This window comes from Salmo salar, chromosome 14 (genome assembly GCF_965601325.2).
Source record: "Salmo salar chromosome 14, fSalSal1, whole genome shotgun sequence".
NCBI lineage: Eukaryota > Metazoa > Chordata > Actinopteri > Salmoniformes > Salmonidae > Salmo > Salmo salar.
The window spans coordinates 8,192,501-8,210,116 of NC_138304.1; the positions used below are offsets into that span (position 1 = coordinate 8,192,501).

General features: G+C 45.5%; 1 protein-coding gene across 5 annotated transcripts in view; it reads left to right on the plus strand.

Annotated features, from left to right (window-relative positions):
* LOC106568689 (activated CDC42 kinase 1) overlaps window positions 1-17,616 on the plus strand; it is a 183,282-nt gene that overhangs the window by 124,359 nt on the left and 41,307 nt on the right. For all 5 annotated transcript variants that reach the window (XM_014139250.3, XM_014139248.3, XM_045693832.2 and 2 more), the window contains one exon: window positions 11,780-11,850. In XM_014139250.3, the coding sequence (XP_013994725.1) occupies window positions 11,780-11,850 (71 nt within the window). The remainder of the gene's footprint in view (window positions 1-11,779; window positions 11,851-17,616) is intronic.

The following is a 17,616-nucleotide window of genomic DNA, read 5'->3' on the forward strand; positions in this document are numbered from 1 at the left end:
GTGTGTGTGTGTGTGTGTGAGCCTGTGTGTGAGCCTGTGTGTGTGTGTGAGCCTGTGTGTGTGTGCTTGTGTGAGCCTGTGTGTGAGTGAGAGAGCCTGTGTGTGTGTGTGTGTGTGTGTGTGTGTGTGTGTGTGAGCCTGTGTGTGTGTGTGTGTGTGTGTGTGTGTGTGAGCCTGTGTGTGTGTGTGTGTGAGCCTGTGTGTGTGTGAGCCTGTGTGTGTGTGTGTGTGAGCCTGTGTGTGTGTGTGTGTGTGAGCCTGTGTGTGTGTGTGTGTGTGTGTGTGTGTGTGTGTGTGTGTGTGTGAGCCTGTGTGTGTGAGCCTGTGTGTGTGTGTGAGCCTGTGTGTGTGTGTGTGTGTGTGAGCCTGTGTGTGTGAGCCTGTGTGTGTGTGTGTGTGTGTGTGAGAGCGTGTGTGTGTGTGTGTGAGCCTGTGTGTGTGTGAGCCTGTGTGTGTGTGAGCCTGTGTGTGTGTGTGTGTGTGTGTGAGCCTGTGTGTGTGTGTGCCTGTGTGTGTGTGTGTGTGTGTGAGCCTGTGTGTGAGCCTGTGTGTGTGTGTGAGCCTGTGTGTGTGTGCTTGTGTGAGCCTGTGTGTGAGTGAGAGAGCCTGTGTGTGTGTGTGTGTGTGTGTGTGTGTGTGTGTGTGTGTGAGCCTGTGTGTGTGTGTGTGTGTGTGTGTGAGCCTGTGTGTGAGCCTGTGTGTGAGCCTGTGTGTGTGAGCCTGTGTGTGTGTGTGTGTGTGTGTGAGAGCGTGTGTGTGTGTGTGTGAGCCTGTGTGTGTGTGAGCCTGTGTGTGTGTGAGCCTGTGTGTGTGTGTGTGTGTGTGTGAGCCTGTGTGTGTGTGTGCCTGTGTGTGTGTGTGTGTGAGCCTGTGTGTGAGCCTGTGTGTGTGTGTGAGCCTGTGTGTGTGTGCTTGTGTGAGCCTGTGTGTGAGTGAGAGAGCCTGTGTGTGTGTGTGTGTGTGTGTGTGTGTGTGTGTGTGTGTGAGCCTGTGTGTGTGTGTGTGTGTGTGTGTGTGTGTGTGTGAGCCTGTGTGTGTGTGTGTGTGTGTGTGTGTGTGTGAGCCTGTGTGTGTGTGTGTGTGAGCCTGTGTGTGTGTGAGCCTGTGTGTGTGTGTGTGTGAGCCTGTGTGTGTGTGTGTGTGTGAGCCTGTGTGTGTGTGTGTGTGAGCCTGTGTGTGTGAGCTTGTGTGTGTGTGTGTGTGTGTGAGCCTGTGTGTGTGTGTGTGAGCTTGTGTGTGTGTGTGAGCCTGTGTGTGTGTGTGTGTGTGTGTGTGAGCCTGTGTGTGTGTGTGTGAGCCTGTGTGTGTGTGAGCCTGTGTGTGAGAGCCTGTGTGAGCCTCTGTGTGTGTGAGCCTCTGTGTGTGTGAGCCTGTGTGTGCGTGTGTGTGTGTGAGCCTGTGTGTGTGTGTGTGTGTGTGTGTGTGTGTGTGTGTGTGTGTGTGAGCCTGTGTGTGTGTGTGTGTGTGAGCCTGTGTGTGTGAGCCTGTGTGTGTGTGAGCCTGTGTGTGTGTGTGGGTGTGAGCCTGTGTGTGTGTGTGTGTGTGTGAGCCTGTGTGTGTGTGTGTGTGTGTGTGTGTGTGAGAGCGTGTGTGTGTGTGTGTGTGTGTGTGTGTGTGTGTGTGAGCCTGTGTGTGTGTGAGCCTGTGTGTGTGTGAGCCCGTGTGTGTGTGTGTGTGTGTGTGAGCCTGTGTGTGTGTGTGCCTGTGTGTGTGTGTGTGTGTGAGCCTGTGTGTGAGCCTGTGTGTGTGTGTGAGCCTGTGTGTGTGTGCTTGTGTGAGCCTGTGTGTGAGTGAGAGAGCCTGTGTGTGTGTGTGTGAGCGTGTGTGTGTGAGCCTGTGTGAGCCTGTGTGTGTGTGAGCCTGTGTGTGTGTGAGCCTGTGTGTGTGTGAGCCTGTGTGTGAGTGTGTGAGCCTGTGTGTGTGTGAGTGTGTGAGTGTGTGAGCCTGTGTGTGTGTGAGTGTGTGAGCCTGTGTGTGTGTGAGTGTGTGAGCCTGTGTGTGTGTGAACCTGTGTGTGTGTGTGTGTGTGTGTGTGTGTGTGTGTGTGTGTGTGTGTGTGAGCCTGTGTGTGTGTGTGTGTGAGCCTGTGTGTGTGTGAGCCTGTGTGTGTGAGCCTGTGTGTGTGTGTGTGTGTGTGTGTGTGAGCCTGTGTGTGTGTGTGAGCCTGTGTGTGTGAGCCTGTGCCTGTGTGTGTGAGCCTGTGTGTGTGTGTGAGCCTGTGTGTGTGTGTGTGTGTGTGAGCCTGTGTGTGTGAGCCTGTGTGTGTGTGTGTGTGTGTGTGAGAGCGTGTGTGTGTGTGTGTGAGCCTGTGTGTGTGTGAGCCTGTGTGTGTGTGAGCCTGTGTGTGTGTGTGTGTGTGTGTGAGCCTGTGTGTGTGTGTGCCTGTGTGTGTGTGTGTGTGTGAGCCTGTGTGTGAGCCTGTGTGTGTGTGTGAGCCTGTGTGTGTGTGCTTGTGTGAGCCTGTGTGTGAGTGAGAGAGCCTGTGTGTGTGTGTGTGTGTGTGTGTGTGTGTGTGTGTGTGTGAGCCTGTGTGTGTGTGTGTGTGTGTGTGTGTGTGTGAGCCTGTGTGTGTGTGTGTGTGTGAGCCTGTGTGTGTGTGAGCCTGTGTGTGTGTGTGTGTGAGCCTGTGTGTGTGTGTGTGTGTGAGCCTGTGTGTGTGTGTGTGTGTGAGCCTGTGTGTGTGAGCTTGTGTGTGTGTGTGTGTGTGTGAGCCTGTGTGTGTGTGTGTGAGCTTGTGTGTGTGTGTGAGCCTGTGTGTGTGTGTGTGTGTGTGTGTGAGCCTGTGTGTGTGTGTGTGTGTGTGTGTGTGTGTGTGAGCCTGTGTGTGTGTGTGTGTGAGCCTGTGTGTGTGTGAGCCTGTGTGTGTGAGCCTGTGTGTGAGAGCCTGTGTGAGCCTCTGTGTGTGTGAGCCTGTGTGTGCGTGTGTGTGTGTGAGCCTGTGTGTGTGTGTGTGTGTGTGTGTGTGTGTGTGTGTGTGTGTGTGTGTGTGTGTGTGTGTGTGAGCCTGTGTGTGTGTGTGTGTGTGAGCCTGTGTGTGTGAGCCTGTGTGTGTGTGAGCCTGTGTGTGTGTGTGTGTGTGAGCCTGTGTGTGTGTGTGTGTGTGTGAGCCTGTGTGTGTGTGTGTGTGTGTGTGTGAGAGCGTGTGTGTGTGTGTGTGTGTGTGTGTGTGTGTGTGTGTGTGAGCCTGTGTGTGTGTGAGCCTGTGTGTGTGTGAGCCCGTGTGTGTGTGTGTGTGTGTGTGAGCCTGTGTGTGTGTGTGCCTGTGTGTGTGTGTGTGTGTGAGCCTGTGTGTGAGCCTGTGTGTGTGTGTGAGCCTGTGTGTGTGTGCTTGTGTGAGCCTGTGTGTGAGTGAGAGAGCCTGTGTGTGTGTGTGTGAGCGTGTGTGTGTGAGCCTGTGTGAGCCTGTGTGTGTGTGAGCCTGTGTGTGTGTGAGCCTGTGTGTGTGTGAGCCTGTGTGTGAGTGTGTGAGCCTGTGTGTGTGTGAGTGTGTGAGTGTGTGAGCCTGTGTGTGTGTGAGTGTGTGAGCCTGTGTGTGTGTGAGTGTGTGAGCCTGTGTGTGTGTGAACCTGTGTGTGTGTGTGTGTGTGTGTGTGTGTGTGTGTGTGTGAGCCTGTGTGTGTGTGTGTGTGAGCCTGTGTGTGTGTGAGCCTGTGTGTGTGTGAGCCTGTGTGTGTGTGAGCCTGTGTGTGTGAGCCTGTGTGTGTGTGTGTGTGTGTGTGTGTGAGCCTGTGTGTGTGTGTGAGCCTGTGTGTGTGAGCCTGTGTGTGTGTGTGAGCCTGTGTGTGTGAGCCTGTGTGTGTGAGCCTGTGTGTGTGTGTGAGCCTGTGTGTGTGTGTGTGTGTGTGTGTGTGTGTGTGTGTGTGTGTGTGTGTGAGCCTGTGTGTGTGTGTGTGTGTGTGAGAGCGTGCGTGTGTGTGTGTGTGTGTGTGTGTGAGCCTGTGTGTGTGTGAGCCTGTGTGTGTGAGCCTGTGTGTGTGTGAGCCTGTGTGTGTGTGTGTGTGCCTGTGTGTGTGTGTGAGCCTGTGTGTGTGTGTGAGCCTGTGTGTGTGTGTGAGCCTGTGTGTGTGTGTGAGCCTGTGTGTGAGCCTGTGTGTGTGTGTGTGTGAGCCTGTGTGTGTGTGCTTGTGTGAGCCTGTGTGTGAGTGAGAGAGCCTGTGTGTGTGTGAGCGTGTGTGTGTGAGCCTGTGTGAGCCTGTGTGTGTGTGAGCCTGTGTGTGTGTGAGCCTGTGTGTGTGTGAGCCTGTGTGTGAGTGTGTGAGCCTGTGTGTGTGTGAGTGTGTGAGCCTGTGTGTGTGTGAGTGTGTGAGCCTGTGTGTGTGTGAGTGTGTGAGCCTGTGTGTGTGTGAACCTGTGTGTGTGTGTGTGTGTGTGTGTGTGTGTGTGTGTGTGTGTGTGTGTGTGTGTGTGTGTGTGTGTGAGCCTGTGTGTGTGTGTGTGTGTGTGTGTGTGTGTGTGTGTGTGTGTGAGCCTGTGTGTGTGTGTGTGTGAGCCTGTGTGTGTGTGAGCCTGTGTGTGTGTGTGTGTGTGTGTGAGCCTGTGTGTGTGTGAGCCTGTGTGTGTGTGTGTGTGTGTGAGCCTGTGTGTGTGTGTGAGCCTGTGTGTGTGTGTGAGCCTGTGTGTGTGTGTGAGCCTGTGTGTGTGTGTGTGTGTGTGTGTGTGAGCCTGTGTGTGTGTGTGAGCCTGTGTGTGAGCCTGTGTGTGTGTGTGTGTGAGCCTGTGTGTGTGTGCTTGTGTGAGCCTGTGTGTGAGTGAGAGAGCCTGTGTGTGTGTGTGTGAGCGTGTGTGTGTGAGCCTGTGTGAGCCTGTGTGTGTGTGAGCCTGTGTGTGTGTGAGCCTGTGTGTGAGTGTGTGAGCCTGTGTGTGTGTGAGTGTGTGAGCCTGTGTGTGTGTGAGCCTGTGTGTGTGTGAGTGTGTGAGCCTGTGTGTGTGTGTGTGTGTGTGTGTGTGTGTGTGTGTGTGTGTGTGTGTGTGTGTGAGCCTGTGTGTGTGTGTGAGCCTGTGTGTGTGTGTGAGCCTGTGTGTGTGTGTGTGTGTGTGTGTGTGTGTGTGTGTGTGTGAGCCTGTGTGTGTGTGTGTGAGCGAGCCTGTGTGTGTGTGTGTAAAGGGAGGGGGCTCGACCATAGCCTTCCAAACAGCCACCACCAGTAAAACAAAAGGCCATATGCCGGTGTTAATTTCTGGGTTATACCAGTGTGTGAGGGCCTTTTGCCTCCAGTGCGGGCCAGGCACACAACCAACCAAGGGAATGAATGGCAGCCTCAGGAAGAAGTAGGGAAATGCCAGGCAAGGGAAACTACACTGAACAAAAATATAAACATGTAAAGTGCTGGTCCTATTTTCTGAAATAAAAGTTCCCATACACACAAAATATTATTTCTCTCACATTTTGTGCACGAATTTGTTACTTCCCTGTTAGTGAGCATTTTATCCTTTGGCAAGATAATCCATCCACCTGACCGGTGTAGCATATCAATAAGCTAATTAAACTGCATGATCATTACACAACTGCACCTTGTGCTGGGGACAATAAAATGCCACTCTAAAATGTGCAGTTTTGTCACACAACACAATTCCACAGATGTCTCAAGTTTTGAGGGAACGTGCAATTGTTATGCTGACTGCAGGAATGTCCACCAGAGCTGTTTCCAGAAAATGTAATGTTAATTTCTCTACCATAAGCCGCCTCCAAAATCATTTTAGAGAATTTGGCAGTAAGTTTCGCTGGGCCTGGTAATGCCCTCCCAGGCCCACCCATGGATTTGGGCCTAATGAATTTATTTCAATTGACTTATTTCCTTATATGAACTGTAATTCAGCAAAATCTTTTAAATTGTTGCAAGTTACTTTTTATATTTTTGTTCAGCATTAAACAATGACTAACAGAGTACCATAATGAGTCAATCTTAAAACTAAAGCTTTTTTGTACGTTTAAATCTAAGGATACTTCAGCTAGTATAAGGGACTGCAGATTACATTTGGCTATGTAGCTAAAACTGGTGCAATGTTTGTTGTACATGGTGGTCCCTGTCGAATAAACAAATAAAACAAATAACTTCTCCCTCTAGTTAGCATTTGAATTTTATGCTTATTTATCTGATGCCTTCATCCAAAGCAGCAGTCAGTCAACAGAAGGGCCATGCATTATTACAATAACATTTAGGAGGCAAACAAATCTATAAACCATATTGTGATATCTCAAGGAGCCCTGCTGCCAAAGAGAAGGCTTTGTTTTCAGTAGGCCACTCTCTCTCTGCTTTGTCATATGATATTTTGTATTTGTCACATGCTTCGTAAACAACAGGTATAGACTAACATTGAATTGCTTACTTATGGGCCTTTCCCAACAATGCAGAAAGAAAAAATATAAAAATAATAACACAAGGAATAAATACACAACAAGTAACAATAACTTGGCTATATACACAGGGTACCAGTACCGAATCGATGTGCAGGGGTACGAGGTAATTGAGATAGATACACTATGTATACAAAAGTATGTGGACAGGTGCTGACAGGTGTATAAAATCGAGCACACAGCCATGCAATCTCCATAGACAAACATTGTCAGAAGAATGGCCTGACCGAAGAGCTCAGTGACTTTCAAAGTGGCACCGTCATGGGATGCCACCTTTCAAATCAAATCAAACTTTGTCAAATGCGCCGAATACAACAAGTGTAGACCTTAACGTGAAATGCTTACTTTCAAGCCTTTAACCAACATTGCAGTTCAAGAAGAGTTAAGAAAATATTTACCAAATAAACAGCGATTACAGCATTGAGTTTTCTTGGGTATGACGCTACACATTTTACATTTACATTTTAGTCATTTAGCAGACGCTCTTATCCAGAGCGACTTACAGTAGGGAATGCATACATTTCATATTTTTTTTGTACTGGCCCCCCGTGGGAATCGAACCCACAACCCTGGCGTTGCACACACCATGCTGGCGTTGCAAACACCATGCTCTATCAACTGAGCCACAGGGAAGACGACTTTCTCCCATTCTTCTCTGCAAATCCTCTCAAGCTCTGTCAGATTGGATGGGGAGTGTTGCTGCACAGCTATTTTCAGGTCTCTCCAGAGGTGTTCGATCGGGTTCAAGTCCGGGCTCTGGCTGGGCCACTCAAGGACATTCAGAGACTTGTCCCGAAGCCAATCCTGCTTTGTCTTGGCTGTGTGCTTAGTGTCGTTCTCCTGTTGGAAGGTGAACCTTCGCCCCAGTCTGAGGTCCTGAGCGCTCTGGAGCAGGTTTTCATCAAGGATCTCTCTGTACTTTGCTCCGTTCATCTTTGCCTCAATCCTGACTAGTTTCCCAGTCCCTGCCGCTGAAAAACATTCCCACAGCATGATGCTGCCACCACCGTGCATTCCCGTAGGGATGGTGCCAGACGTGACGCTTGGCATTCAGGCTAAAGAGTTCAATCTTGGTTTCATCAGACCAGAGAATCTTATTTCTCATGGTCTGAGAGTCTTTAGGTGCCTTTTGGCAAACTCCAAGCAGGCTGTCATGTGCCTTTTACTGAGGAGTGGCTTCCGTCTTTCCACTGCCATAAAGGCCTGATTGGTGGAGTGCAGCAGAGATGGTTGTCCTTCTGGAAGGTTCTCCCATCTCCACAGAGGAACTCTCGAGCTCTGTCAGAGTGACCATCAGGTTCTTGGTCACCTCCCTGACCAAGGCCCTTCTCCCCCAATTGCTCAGTTTGGCTGGGCGGACAGCTCTAGGAAGAGTCTTGGTGGTTCCAAACTTCTTCCATTTAAGAATGGAGACCACTGTGTTCCTGGGGACCTTCAATGTTGCAGAATTTTTGGGGTACCCTTCCCCAGGTCTGTGCCTCGACAGAATCCTGTCTCAGAGCTCTATGGACAATTCCTTCCACCTCATGGCTTGGTTTTTGCACTGACATGCACTGTCAACTGTGGGACCTTATATAGACAGGTGTATGCCTTTCAAAATCATGTCCAATCAATTTAATTTACCACCGGTGGACTCCAATCAAGTTGTAGAAACATCTCAAGGATGATCAATGGAAACAGGATGCACCTGAGCTCAATTTCGAATCTCATAGTAAAGGGTCTGAATACTTAAGTAAATAAATGTTTTATACATGTATTGTATTGTGTGTAGATTGCTGAGGATTTTACATTTTTTTAATCTATTTTATAATAATGCTGTAAGGTAACAAAATGTGGAAAAAGTCAAGGGGTCTGAATATTTTCCAAAGGCACTGTATTCCAGTCTGTGGTAGTGAAACAGTCCTGCAGCTTAGCATCTGCTTCATCGAACCACTTCCATATTGAGCGCGTCACTGGTACTTCCTGTTTGAGTTTGCTTATAAGTAGGAGTCAGGAGGATAGAGTTATTGTCAGATTTGACAAATGGAGGGCAAGGGAGAGCTTTGTATTTCTCTGTGTGTAGAGTACAGGTGATCTAGAGTTTGTTCGCCTCTAATTGCACAGATGACATGCTGATAGAAATTTAAAAACGTATTTAAGTGTTTTTGCATTGTCATCTGGCTATTCACAAGCCTGGAGAATCACCTCCTTTTCTCTCCCTCGCTCCTTCTCTTTCTGTGGAACAATGATAAACATGATGCATTTCCCTTATGTTGGCTTCCACCATATCCTTTCTTATTCCCGCTTTAAAAGCAATGTGTAATTTACCCCCGATTTACAGCACATCCACTTAATTCACTAGTTATACTAACTGTATTCTGTTAGGCTAGATTCCGCTCTTTTGTCGTGGAGTTACACAAACTTGGAAGTGGAACAGAATATCAATAGAGCAGATATTTTCTTTCCAACACGAATGCCCTTAATATCTTTTCATAATTCACATTTAACCGGTAATTAAACCCTTCAAATGTAATTTCCCCTAAGCCGTTCTAACACGGGTGTGCGTCCTTAAGCACATTAGAGCGAAAAAAAAAGTAGTCTTCCTTTCCATTCGTCACTCTCTAAGCCCCCCTCTCAATTCCTCTCTACTCACTCGGATTTCCATTGTCCTCCTTTTTCTCTCTTTTTTTCTGGTTTTCATTCCTTTCATTTACATTGTCTGTCGATGAGCTCAGAGTTGCAACCTATGAATTGATTCTTTAAAAAAAAAAAAAAGTTTAAAATCATTCATATACACTGAGTATACAAAATATCAGCTACTACAGCGATTTAATTCACTGCAACACTTAACAAAGAGCGTTTTAGAATGGGTGGCAAGGAATAAGTTAGAGCTAAATATTTCAAAAACTGAAAGCATTGTATTTGGGACAAATCATTCACTAAACCTTAAGTAAACTGTTCACTGTGGACATACCAATAATGTCATGATCAAAACATGTTGATACAATGGTAACTTATTGATATCACTTGTTAAATTAATATCAGGTTAAAGAAGGATTTTTAAGCCTTGAGACAATTGACAATTTTTTTACCTTTATTTAACTAGGCAAGTCAGTTAAGAACAAATTCTTATTTTCAATGACGGCCTAGGAACAGTGGGTTAACTGCCTTGTTCAAGGGCAGAACAACAGATTTTTACCTTGTCAGCTCGGGGAATCAATCTTGCAACCTTCCAGTTACTAGCCTAAACCTCTAACCACTAGGCTACCTGCCGCCCCATTGGAATGTAGCCAACATGCACTCTATACTAAACTATGTGTTCCATTCAGGGTGAATGGGTAAGACAAAAGATGTAAGTGCTTTTGAACGGGATATGGTAATAGGTGCCAGGTGCACTGGTTTGTGTCAAGAACTGCAAAGCTGCTGGATTTTTCACACTCAACCGTTTCCCATGTTTATCAAGATTGGTCCACCACTCAAAGGACATCCAGCCAACTTCACTGTGGGAAGCATTGGAGACAAGGGTGTTTAGTATAGAGTGTATGTTGGCTACATTCCAATATCCATACTAGGATACCACTTAGAATACATACCCAATCAATCAAATGTATTTGATAATATTACCAAATAAAACTTTGATCACTGCACTACACAAATTGTAACCAATCACAGCACTTTCACTGCATAAAATGGTTCAATCAAGCCACACGTCAACAAAACTTTTCCCCCGTCAGCGCATTTTCGTAATAACTTGAAGTTAATCATCTCAAATTGCAATGCAAAATGTCAGAAGTGCTGCATCTAAATCGAGCATTTTTGCCCAGTACTATCACAAAAACGCTGTGGAATCCTGGAGGGACTGAACAGTACAGAACAGTGCAGTCCCAGGGGATGCTTTTCTTACGTATCAAGTACAGCAGTGGTGCCCAACTCTCCTCCGAGAGGGCTACCCCTTCTGGAAGCTTTTGGGACAACCCTAATCTTGCCTGAATCTACTAATTAGCTGCTCACCAGGACCTTGATTAGCTGAATTGAAGGAGTTACAGCACAACAGGGTTGGAGCAAAAGCTTGCATTGCCAGTAGCTTTTCTGTCACAGGCGTCGAAATGAGTAGACCAAGGTGCAGCGTGGAATATGTTCATCTTGAGTTTAATGAAGAAGAATGAACACTTTACAAATTAAACAAAAAATGACAGCAGACAGTTCCGTCAGGTACTTACAACTAAAACGGAAAATAACTACCCACAAAAACCAAGGGAAAAACAGGCTGCCTAAGTATGGCTTCCAATCAGAGACAACGATAGACACCTGCCTCTGATTGGAAACCATACCCGGCCAAAACATAGAACACAAAACATAGAATGCCCACCCACCTATCACACCCTGGCCAAGCTAAACAGAAAAAACACAGCTCTCCTAGGTCAGAGCGTGACATTTTCAGGAAGAGGGTTTGCCGACCCTGAAGTATAAATGCAACATGCAACAATTCAAATTATTTTACTAAGATACAGTTCATATAAGGAAATCAGTCAATTAAAATTGATTCATTAGGCCCTACTTTATTGATTTCACATGAATGGGCAGGGGCACAGTCATAGGTCCACTCACTTGGGAGCCAGGTCCAGCCAATCCGTTTTCCCCCAAAAAAGGGTTTTATTACAGACAGAAATACTCCTCAGTTTCATCAGTTTTCTGGTGTGGTAAAACATGGTCTACGGTTGTGAGGCTGGTTGGACTTACTGCCAAATTCTCTAAAATGATTTTGGAGGCGGCTTATGGTAGAGAAATTAACTTTACATTCTCTGGCAACAGCTCTGCTGGGTATTCTTGCAGTCAGCATGCCAATTGCATGCTCCCTCAAAACTAGAGACATCTGTGGCATTATGTTGTGACAAAACTGCACATTTTAGAGTTGCCTTTTATTGTCCCTAGCACAAGATGCATCTGGGTAATGATCATGCTGTTTAATCAGCTTCTTGATATGCCACACCTGTCAGGTGGATAGATTATCTTGGCAAAGGAGAAATGCTCACTAACAGGGATGTAAACAAATTTGTACACACAATATGAGAGAAATGTTATTTTTGTTCATATGGAACATTTCTGGGATCTTTTATTTCAGCTCATGAAACATGGGACCAACACTTGACCTGTTGCGTTTATATTTTTGTTCAGCATAGAATAGGATATTCGCATATGAACAGGTCCAGAGAGTTTAGCATTAGCATAACACTGATTGTTATGTAAGCGACTCAATGTTTGGTTTACAACACTCTGCTGGCCATACATTAATGAATGATGATGAATTGAATATGACTATCACTATCACATGCCATAGTGATATCACTGTAGTTTGGAAGAAGTCGTTTCGGATTCTTGGTCTACATAGTCAGTGACATTATGCTTCTCGCTCTCCCTCTCTCTCTGTCGTGGGTGTCGCTACAGGGCAGAGACGGCTGTGGGAGGCGGTCAAGAGGAGGAAAGCCATGTGCAAGCGGAAGTCCTGGATGAGCAAGGTAGAGTACACAAATGCATACATACGAATATAATACATACAGTACACTCACTCTACAGTACAAACTATCTGTCTCGCACATGCACAATGACCCTAACATATTAACATGTGATCGTGTGTATATGTTCGTCTGCTCATACAGTGTCTTGATCCATCCTGTCGCACATTGTCAATCTCTGTTCCTTGTGGACATTAGGACGTGTTTTCTTTGGTCTGAATTCACTGTTCCCATAGCTTGGTTTTACATACGGAGTTCAAATGAGCTGAGCAGTTGTGTGTACAATGGAGTTGTATGGGGAGGTTAGATGTCAGATTCATTTGTGTGAGCGCGCACATGTACAGGTAATTGCCAAAATAAAGGAAACACCAACAAAGTGTCTTTAAAGTGTCATGCTGATCCTCAATATGGGGGGCCCCTCAGCTGTGCGTGCTTAGTCTCCTCCTGTACTCCCTGTTCACCCACGACTGCGTGGCCAAGCACAACGCCAACACCACCATTAAGTTTTCTGACGACACGACAATGGTAGGCCTGATCACCGACAACGATTAGACAGCCTATAGGGAGGAGGTCGGAGACCTGGCAGTGTGTTGCCAGGACAACAACCTCTTCCTAAATGTGAGCAAAACAAAGGAGCTGATTGTGTACTACAGGAAAAGGAGGGCCGAATATGCCCGCATTCACATCGACGGGGCTATAGTGGAGCGGGTCGGGAGTTTCAAGTTCCTTGGTGTCCACATCACCAACAAACTATCATGGTCCAAACACACCAAGACACTAGTGATGAGGGCATGACAACACCATTTCCCCCTCAGAAGACTAAAAAGATTTGGCATGGGATCCTCAAAAAGTTATACAGCTACACCATCCAGAGCATCCTGACCGGTTGCATCACCACCTGGTATGGTAACTGCTCGACATCCGACCGTAAGGTGTTACAGAGGGTAGTACGTACAGCCCAGTACATCACTGGAGCCAAGGTTCCTGCCATCCAGGACCTATACACCAGGCGGTGTCAGAGGATACCATTTTCGAGGCACTTAAATCTTTTAAAGGGCACACATACACAATCCATGTCTCAATTGTCTCAATGCTTAAAAATCCTTCTTTAACCTTTCTCCTCCCCTTCATCTACACTGATTGAAGCGGATTTAACAAGTGACATCAATAAGGGATCATAGCTTTCACATGGATTCACCTGGTCATTCTATGTCATGGAAAGAGCACGTGTTCTTAATGTGTTGTACACTCAGTGTACACAGAACGCATAGAGACGGACAGACTCTAGTATGTTCACAAACTTACAGTGCACACATACACATGAATGCACACACACAGCTTGGCTGACTCTATCGCTGTCAATTGAGTTTGCATATGACCCCTGAGTCGGCTTGTATAACTCTGAACTGTACCCCAAACTTTCTGCTGAATAACCACACACACACACACACACACACACACACACACACACACACACACACACACACACACACACACACACACACTCTTACTCACTGCCATGTCACCCTCTGAGGTCTAGTAGTAGGGAGCTGCAGCCTCTGGGATGCAGACTGCAGTGTTGGCCGCTTCAGCCAGAATGCAGCCAGGCTGAGGAGATGATAGCTTTCTAAAATTACACGTGTTTGTTTCCGCTTCTGGCACCAACCACCCGTCCAAATAATCTTCCTCCTCAGCCACTGACTGTGTGTGTGTGTGGGGGGGAGCTCAGAGTGTTCGTTTGTGTGTATGGCTCGCTGTGTGTGCGTGGTTACAGTTTAGGGTTGTGTGCTGGTCTACCATCTTCACTATTTAAAAAACTGTCCCGTCCCCTATTTAGAACACCAGACTCACCACCGAGACATACACGCACACACTGAAGCAGACTCATTGATGCATACACCACACCACAGACATGTGGAGCTGTAAAAATCCCCTCAGCCAGTAATGTCCAACTCCAGCTTTAGACACTGAGGAAAGGGGCTTGATTTTCGTTCCTACTCACTGACACTGGGCCTCCCTGCTACCTAAGACTTCAGCCCCTGCCTCCACTCTAACCAAGCCCAAGGCTTTAATCTAATAGGGTGCTCTAACGAACGCTCTTCCGATCGGCAGTCTAATTCATGCCTTGTTCAATCAATCAAATGTATTTATAAAGCCCTTCTTACATCAGCTGATGTCACAAAGTGCTGTACAGAATCCCAGCTTAAAACCCCAAACAGCAAGCAATGCAGGTGTAGAAGCACGGTGGCTAGGAAAAACTCCCTAGAAAGGCCAGAACCTAGGAAGAAACCTAGAGAGGAACCAAGCTTAAAAATGTTGCCTGTTGCCTGATCTTAAGCCAAGTTTAAAGTTTCCTTCTTCCTCTCATAAAGATAATGGAACATCCTGGAGTTATTGGGGAATATAGAATTTTGTGTGTCTGTTAATTCTGTTAACTAATGTGTGTCTGAGTTTTGAGTTATTGCGTGCACGCTCGTGTGTCTTGCGTGCACGCTCGTGTATTTGTGTTAATGCGTATGTGTGTGTTAGAGGTCGACCGATTATGATATACCGATACCGATTATTGGAGGACCAAAAAAGCCGCTGCCGATTAATCGGACGATTATTGTAATGATTTTTTTTTATGTATACACACACACACACACACACACACACACACACACACACACACACACACACACAGCTCTGAAGTGACAACGATACTGAAGAGTCTGCTTAGGAGACAAATACTCTCAACTGTTTGAATAATAAAAATAGAGTTTAAGTTACCTGTGATGAATGCTGAAAACAAAAACTAATTTCTATATGCAGGAAATCCTATTTTAATAATGGGCATGGTAAGAATTCACTACCAAAGTGCGAGTCATAATTCCCATGACACCTTCTAGCAAAATCTGAAAAGCGTTTCCTTCATTTATTCCATAGGATATTTTTAGATTAACTTAAAATAAGGTCTGTGTTTGGTTTAGGCTTACACCACCTTGCCAATTTTATAACTGTGTAGATATCCATAGGATATAACTCTGATTAATATAAGCAAAGATACATTTTTTTGTAGAGTGGATTTATGAAAATTTGTTGACAAACGTTACCTAGTGAGATTTACACGGGTATCAAAACGCCGAGGCGGTTTAAGCACAAAACACAGACCTTATTTGAAGTAGATCAAGACATTCTCTATGGAAGACATGAACGGTAAAATAACCCTTTCACGTTCAGCCGCAAGTTATTACAGGAATTATGACGCGTCGACTATTTCTCTCTAAACCATATATCTTTGACTATTACGAGCCTGCTGCTGCCTACCACCGCTCAGTCAGACTGCTCTATCAAATATGAAATCATAGACTTAACTATAATATAATCAACCTTAGGTCATTAATATGGTCAAATCCGGAAACTATCATCTCGAAAACATTATTCTTTCAGTGACATACGGAACCGTTGCGTATTTTATCTAACGGGTGGCATCCATAAGTCTAAATATTCCTGTTACATCGCACAACCTACAATGTTATTTCATAGTTCCGTAAAATTCTGGCAAATTAGTTCGCAACGAGCCAGATTCTGTATACCCTGATTCTGCGTGCAAGAGAACTGACACAATTTCACCTGGTTAATATTGCCTGCTAACCTGGATTTCTTTTAGCTAAATATGGAGGTTTAAAAATATATACTTCTGTGTATTGATTTTAAGAAAGGCATTGATGTTTATGGTTAGGTACAGTCGTGCAACGATTGTGCTTTTTTTCGCAAATGCGCTTTTGTTAAATCATCCCGTTTGGCGAAGTCTGCTGTCTTTGTTAGGAAGAAATAGTCTTCACAGTTCGCAACAAGCCAGGCGGCCCAAACTGCTGCATATACCCTGACTCTGTTTGCAAGAGAAGTGACACATTTTCCCTAGTTAAAAGAAATTCATGTTAGCAGGCAATATTAACTAAATATGCAGGTTTAAAAATATATACTTGTGTATTGATTTTAAGAAAGACATTGATGTTTATGGTTAGATACACGTCGGAGCAAAGACAGTCCTTTTTCGCGAATGCGCACCACATCGATTATATGCAAAGCAGGACAGGCTAGATAAACTAGTAATATCATCAACCATGTGTAGTTAACTAGTGATTATGATTGATTGATTGTTTTTTTATAAGATAAGTTTAATGCTAGCTAGCAACTTACCTTGGCAACGTAAAGCAGGTGGTTAGAGCGTTGGGCTAGTTAACGTAAGGTTGCATCCCCAAGCTGACAAGGTAAAAATCTGTCGTTCTGCCCCTGAACAAGGCAGTTAACCCACCGTTCCTAGGCAGTCATTGAAAATAAGAATGTGTTCTTTAACTGACTTGCCTAGTTAAATAAAATAAAATAAAAAATAAATAAAAAATATTACAGTATTTTTTTTTTAAACGGCAAATTGGTGGCCAAAAATACCGATTACCGATTGTTATGAAAACTTGAAATCGGCCCTAATTATTCGGCCATTCCGATTAATCGGTCGACCTCTAGTGTGTGTGTAGTAATTGTCTGTTTGTTCATGTTTGTGGCAGTATTGTTTGAGTGTGTGTGTGTGTGTGTGTGTGGATGTGTTTAACTATTCTCCACAAGAATAGTAAACAAACAAAAACAAAAATGTGACTATCTGGGGACATTTTATTAGTCTGAGGTCAAATGCTATTTCTAGTTTTTTTTAGGGTTAACGTTTGAATTAGTGTTAGGGTTAGAATTACGTTAAGGGTTATGAGCTAGGGTTAGTTTTAGGGTTAGTGTTAGGAGTTAGGGTTAAGGTTAGGTTTTCAGGTTAAGGTTAGGGTTAGGGTAAGAGTACGGGTTAGGTTTAGTGTTAGGGGTTAGGGAATATAGGATTTTGAATGGGACTGAATTGTGTGTCCCCACAAGGTTAGTTGTACAAGTGTGTGTGTGTGTGTGTGTGTGTGTGTGCATATGCATACACCCCTGCCCTCACCACCCCCCATATCAAGATAACAGGCTAGGGATCACTCTGCACCCTCCCTGCTGTGACACCCCTGACCAAGTGAGCCGACCACAGGGCGCTGGATATAATTGAGCCCTGGCTCTCCTCAACACACACCTGCTACAGCACACACACACTGGCTGGCAGGGGGAGGGAGGGCGTGAAGAGAGAAAAGAGAGTGAGGAGGATAACCCTTCACACAACTGGGGCTGGGGAGAGGGCTAGGGAGAGGGAGAAACGAGATGGTGGGGGGATCAAGATACAGAGACAGAAATGGGGGAGATGGAAAGAGGGAAGGCAATATCAGGCCCACTTCTCCCTCTACACAGCACAAGCCCGTGTCTCCCCTTTACAAAGTGCCTCAGCAGATAGCATGTCTTTCAACTCTAACGGTCATTGAGCTATCTCAACTCAACTAGGTGTTGCGGTCCTACCACCCTGCCTCCACACAGACAACCAATGTTACTCTCCTCCTTTGAATACTGTACAACTAAATCAAATCAAATCACATTTTATTTGTCACATACACATGGTTAGCAGATGTTAATGCGAGCATAGCGAAATGCTTGTGCTTCTAGTTCCGACCATGCAGTAATATCTAACAAGTAATCTACCAATTTCACAACAACTACCTTATACACACACGTTAAAGGAATGAATAAGAATATGTACATATAAATATATGGATGAGCGATGGCCGAACGGCATAGGCAAGATGCAGTAGATGGTCTAGAGTACAGTATATACATATACTTCAGTTCCTATATGTTGTTATGATCACACCACGACTCGTTAAT